The sequence below is a fragment of the Solanum pennellii genome, chromosome 6 (assembly GCF_001406875.1).
Source record: "Solanum pennellii chromosome 6, SPENNV200".
NCBI classification, from domain to species: domain Eukaryota; kingdom Viridiplantae; phylum Streptophyta; class Magnoliopsida; order Solanales; family Solanaceae; genus Solanum; species Solanum pennellii.
The window spans coordinates 29,885,142-29,891,144 of NC_028642.1; the positions used below are offsets into that span (position 1 = coordinate 29,885,142).

At 37.2% G+C, this 6,003-nt stretch overlaps 1 protein-coding gene across 1 annotated transcript; it reads left to right on the plus strand.

Moving 5' to 3' along the window:
• The first annotated feature begins 278 nt into the window (after positions 1-278).
• Positions 279-3,649, plus strand: LOC107022625 (probable methyltransferase PMT15). Its single transcript, XM_015223222.2, has 5 exons — positions 279-1,126; positions 1,890-2,398; positions 2,494-2,886; positions 3,087-3,164; positions 3,247-3,649. Exons 1-5 carry the CDS (start codon positions 386-388, stop codon positions 3,479-3,481), a joined length of 1,956 nt encoding a protein of 651 aa, XP_015078708.1. The 5' UTR covers positions 279-385; the 3' UTR covers positions 3,482-3,649.
• The last annotated feature ends 2,354 nt before the right edge of the window (positions 3,650-6,003 follow it).

The following is a 6,003-nucleotide window of genomic DNA, read 5'->3' on the forward strand; positions in this document are numbered from 1 at the left end:
CTTGAAAACTCACCTATTTTTCACCCAACCCTTCTCAAATTTCTAATCCTCCCCCAACTTAGGTATCTCCATAGTTTCTCCGTTGTCTAAACTTTCACCTTGTTAGCGAGAATAATAATTTTTTCCTGCAGCTTGTGGTCAGGAGTCTATCCGAATCTATTTTTATGAAAAATTATACTATTCTATACCCAGTTAATATTATTTGTACATGTCGAATCCACTAGTTCTTAATTTTACTTGCTCATATCTTGAACCTTTTCGTGAAAATTCTAGCTCCGCGGCTATGTGTCACCACTCTCTTCCTCACTTGCTTCTATAAACACCTCGTCAAGGCAAAAACTCACCCTTGAAAAACAGAGTAGGGAACAGAGCTCTTTCTCTATTCATGGCGGGTTCTAATCCAACACCTTACTATACTCCAACCTCCAAACTCACTCCAACTTCCCACCATTCTTCTTTACCTTTGAAAAAACCCAATCTTTATTCATTAATTGCCATCACTTTTCTCTGCTCTGTTTTTTACTTCACAGGTGTATGGCACAGCAGCACCACCGGCGCCGGTGCCGGCAGCAGCAGTGTCGTCATCACCACCACTTCCCTCCCCTGTTTCCCTTCTAAAAACACCTCCACATCTCCTTCATCTTCAACCACCAGCACCAAAAAACTAGACTTCACCACCCATCACTCCGCCGCATACGACGGAGCAGCACCTGATGACGCAATCAAGATTTACCCTGTTTGCGACATCAAGTACAGTGAGTATACCCCATGTGAAGACCCTGAAAGATCATTGAAATTCAATAGAAGAAGATTAATTTACAGAGAAAGGCATTGCCCTGAAAAGAATGAAGTTTTGAAATGCCGTATACCTGCACCTTACGGTTACAAGAATCCATTTAAATGGCCTGTTAGTAGAGATGTTGCATGGTATGCGAATGTTCCACATAAAGAATTAACAGTAGAAAAAGCTGTTCAAAATTGGATAAGATATGAAGGTGACAAATTCAGATTTCCTGGTGGTGGAACTATGTTCCCTAATGGTGCTGATGCTTACATTGATGACATTGCAAAATTGATCAATCTTAAAGATGGCTCCATTCGAACCGCCATTGATACTGGCTGTGGGGTAAATATTACCTTCCTCCTTCAAAATATTCTCTGTTTTATAAATTCAGTATTACATTTCTTGATTCTTTAGTCCCCAGAAAATGAAGAACAAAATAATCGACTTCTGATAGAAATTTTAGTCATGAATGCAATGACAATTAATTACTCTATGATAGTAATACTTTTATTTATAGATCTGCAAAAGCAAATTTTCACTTAGGCGTGATTTGGTGGTCAATGAAGTAGTTGAGACACGAGTTCGTCATTCTCCGGTCTATCCTAGTCTTGCTAGACAAAGTTATCTGATATGTATTGTTGGTGGAAATTGACAAATATCCGGTAGTGCTTGAAATATGACCACAATCATAAAAAATGAAAAAAGAAGTGTGTGTGACCAATTTAGATTAAGCATTGAGGATGAATGAAATCTACTAACAAGAAGTTGAATTATGTGTAAGAATAATTAGGAAAGTGATGTTCCTTGCTAAGATTGGATTAGAAATAGGCCACTGAGGTGCATTTAGAATCTGGACAAAAGCTCTTTTGTCCAAGAGGAATCAAAACAGCTTTTTATTTTTTTGCTGACCTGAATTTCTTCATTCTACACCTGGCACTCCATGCATGATATCTCATTTTCTTCTGTAAATCTTTCAGCAGCTAATTACACAACTTTTACTACAATTCAAACTACATAAAGAATCTTATTTGTATATATGAAAACTTGTATTTTTACCATAGAAAGTTAATTTGCAATTGTATTGAAACATTAAAAATATATGCAGGTTGCGAGTTGGGGAGCTTATCTTTTGTCACGAAATATCATAGCCATGTCATTTGCACCTAGGGATTCACATGAAGCACAGGTTCAATTTGCTCTCGAGCGAGGAGTACCTGCTCTAATTGGAGTTATTGCTTCCAAGAGGCTTCCATATCCATCTAGAGCTTTTGACATGGCACATTGCTCTCGTTGTCTAATTCCATGGGGCGAGTATGATGGCACGTATTTGATTGAAGTTGATAGAGTCCTTAGACCTGGTGGATTTTGGATCCTCTCTGGCCCGCCGATCAACTGGAAAAGACATTGGAAAGGCTGGGATAGAACCAGGGAAGACCTATACGCTGAACAAAATAAAATTGAGCAAGTAGCTAAGAGACTCTGCTGGAAAAAGTTTGTTGAGAAGGATGATATCGCAATATGGCAGAAGCCGTTCAATCATATGAAGTGTACAGAATTTCGAAACAGAAACAAAAATCCACCAATGTGTCCTACCCAAGATCCCGATAAAGCCTGGTTCGTCCTCCTTTCGACTTATTGTCACATTTGGTATTACCCACAATCCGAATTCTCTTAGCACTGGTTACTTCATGCCGATTTGAAATTTGCAGGTATACAAAGATTGAGACTTGCTTAACTCCCTTGCCAGAAGTTGCAAGTGAAGGAGACCTGGCTGGTGGACAATTGGAAAAGTGGCCTAAAAGATTAAACGCAATACCACCGAGGATAAGCAGGGGAACTGTAGATGGTGTCACAGCAGAAGTTTTCCAGAAGGATTCAGAGCTATGGAAAAGAAGAGTTTCTTATTACAAGTCAGTGAATAACCAGCTCGATCAGCCTGGGCGATACAGAAACATCTTAGATATGAATGCATTCCTAGGTGGCTTTGCTGCAAATTTGGTCAATGATCCTGTTTGGGTGATGAATATAGTTCCCGTTGAGGTTAAGACCAATACACTTGGTGCCATTTATGAACGAGGACTAATAGGAACATACCAAAGCTGGTAATTACTATGTTTCCTTCACTTTTCCCCCCTAACCCCAGTAAGTGGCAGCATTATGATTTTAGGTCCGCGAAAAAACTAGTAATATTAACAGAGTTAGATATACATTTCAGCCCACAGCTCTGAATTCAAAACTCATATTATCCATTTCAGCACTAGTAGTTTTGCTTTTGTGATGAATATTAACTTTTATTCTATAGGTGCGAGGCGATGTCAACATACCCAAGAACATATGATCTCATTCATGCTGATTCCGTATTTACCCTCTACGAGAAAAGGTATATTATGATCTCCAAAAGATCATGTTCTTTTACCTTCTTGGATATGGAAGTCTCAATTTTTTTTTTAATTGTTTAACAGATGTGAAATGGAAGATATTGTGCTAGAATTGGATAGGATATTAAGGCCAGAGGGAAGTGTAATAATCCGAGACGACGTAGATATATTGATCAGAGTGAAAAGGATAGCAGATGGATTGAACTGGGATAGTCTAATTGTTGATCATGAAGATGGTCCATTGGAGAGGGAGAAGCTTTTCTTTGCAGTAAAGACATACTCGACAGCTCCAGCTACTCAACCATCTAAAACTACTTAAACCATCGTTGTTGTAATCTTTTTGTTGTTGTTGTTGTTGTTCATCCTCTCTTTCTTGTATTCTTTCACTTGTTAAATTGTAGTAGTAGTACTATTATTTGCAAACTGTAAACTCTAGGGTTTTAGTGATTCTTCTGCAATTCCAATGAAGTCATGAGTTCTGTGCTAACTTTTCTCATCTCTACAGATGCATGTTTCCTATTTTTAACTTCAAATCAAAATACTCAGTGTAACGTCTTATTGAGAAACACGTTTGTTCCATTTTAGTCAACTTTTAAGATTTTGTATTAGTTAAGTTAATTCATTTTATTTTTTGAATTATTTAGGTCAAAATTTAGGGAAAATGAGTTCCCCGCATAATAACCATATATATTAGACCAATTGATACTATGGGCCCCGTTTGGATGGGCTTAATAAAAGCAGCTTTAAAAAAGTACTTTTGAAAGTGCTGAAACTTATTTTTAAAATAAGCAGTTATGTGTTTGGATAAAAGTGCTGAAGTTGCTATGCCAAACGTGAAAAGGGAAAAATGGAAGAAAGAGATGTTAGGATCATGTTGTAATTTGGAGATTGTATAAAAATATTAAGGGTAAAAAGATAAAAATGTGGTCAACTTAAAACAGCTTATAAGCTAAAAAAAAAAGCACCCCTACCCCAGCTTTTAACTTTTGGCTTAAAATAAGTTTTTTTTAACTTAAAATAAGTTGTTTTGAGTATTGCCAAACAGCTAAATAAGTCAAAAATCAGCTTTTAAGTCAGTTTGACCAGCTTTTAAGCTGAGCCAAACAGGCTCTATGTCATGGTCTTACTAAAATTTGCAGACCAAATTAAAAGACAATAAAGCTGAGTGGCACAAAACATTGAAATTAGGTCCTTCATGCAGATAGGTTGATATTCATATACTCCACATTTTTGCTTGCCTTTGTACTATATATAAATATACAGTATCCTAATTAACAAGAACAAACAACTCAGCTGCATAAAGTGAAAACAATCATATTACCAGTAAACCAATACAAATGCAAGAAGAATAAGCATAAGTAGGTCTCCCAAAAATAGGCATATCAAGGATCACCATAGCAGTAGTGGTGGTTATCACACAATGAATTGTAAGTGGAGATGATCATAGATAGATCGAAGAGCAATGGCTACATTAGGTTTTGAAGTGCAATGGAAAATCAAGCATTTGGATAATCACAAAACAAAGATAGGAGGGATGGAAAGGACAAACAAAGAGAACGGGAATACAAAGAAAGACAAATTATTGTGGTCAGGGATAAAGCTATTAGGCGTGGGGGGTTTCGCTTGACCCCTACAATGTCTATAATTTCCAACATAAGTTACAAAAAAACAGAGGGGGGCATGTACCTAACCTCTGGCAAAATTAAAAAGTGGAAATTAGGACATCAAAAAAGGGAAAGCAACCAACTTATAACCTTCCACTCACGCAAAATACAAGATTCAACTAACAAAAAAATTTACATTTGCCATATCTTCTTCTTATACAAGGTAGTTGCCATCTATCCAATTGAAAGAGTCCCTTTGCTTCTTTCGGGAGTTGTTGATAAGAGAACTAGAAGGTAGCATTTCCACTCGATGAAGCTAATTTGGCCAGAAAGTCAACCACTTGGTTGGCTTCTCTATAGCAATGTGAGATGCTCTCTTCTGCCCCTTCCATAACATTGACAGTTCGTTTGATAATGTTTTTCAGTTTCAGATTGTTGGTGTCTTTTTCTTCGAGCATATTTGTAATCACCATTGAGTCCAACTACAGATCGTATTTGTCGTATCCAGCTCGATTACACCATTCTATTGCATAGAGTGCCGCCATTGCTTCTGCCTGATTGTTACTTTAACATTGAGTTGGGACTAAGAAAGCCATAATGAGATGATCAGTGTCATTCCTGAGAACCCCTCCAATGCCGGCCCTGGAAATACTTTCTTGCATATAGCTTCCATCTGTGTTGAATTTGATCCTTCCAGTCGCAGGCTTGGTCCAAACAACTTGCCTCCATCTTACAATAGGTTTGTACCTTTCAATTATTGTGCAAATTTGAACCCATTTTCCTGTTAAGTCACAAGTTGGGAAGGTAACACAAATATCTGCTTTGATGTTCCGTAAGATTTGCATTTCCATTCTAGATATCAAATATTTGGTCTGATCTCCATATCTACAAGATGTCCAATTTTTTCAGATTTCCCATGCTATACACATGGGAGTGATTTGATGTACCATATTATGCACACTGTTGGCAGTGTTCATATTCCACCAAGCATTGAAGAGAATTCTAATGTTGCCTCCTTGATGATTAATTCCAAGGGGATTTCCAAAGTAATTCCATATATGCTTAGCCATCTCACTATCAATAAACACATGTTGAATTGATTCATTTTCAGGTATTGTGCAACATAGGCATTTGGTATCCATTGGATTACCTCATCAAACTGTAGTTTTTTTTAGCATCATTCTCTAGGTAAGAAAGGATGTTTTGAAAGGTAAGCATTTGTGTCAAACATTACTCA

Bases quoted from the DNA above. Each gene is read 5' to 3' on its own strand.
- LOC107022625 (XM_015223222.2), top strand. From the start codon at position 386: ATGGCGGGTTCTAATCCAACACCTTACTATACTCCAACCTCCAAACTC. The intron at 2,399-2,493 runs GTTCGTCCTCCT...TGAAATTTGCAG, and splicing joins CAAGATCCCGATAAAGCCTG to GTATACAAAGATTGAGACTT. The intron at 3,165-3,246 runs GTATATTATGAT...ATTGTTTAACAG, and splicing joins TTTACCCTCTACGAGAAAAG to ATGTGAAATGGAAGATATTG.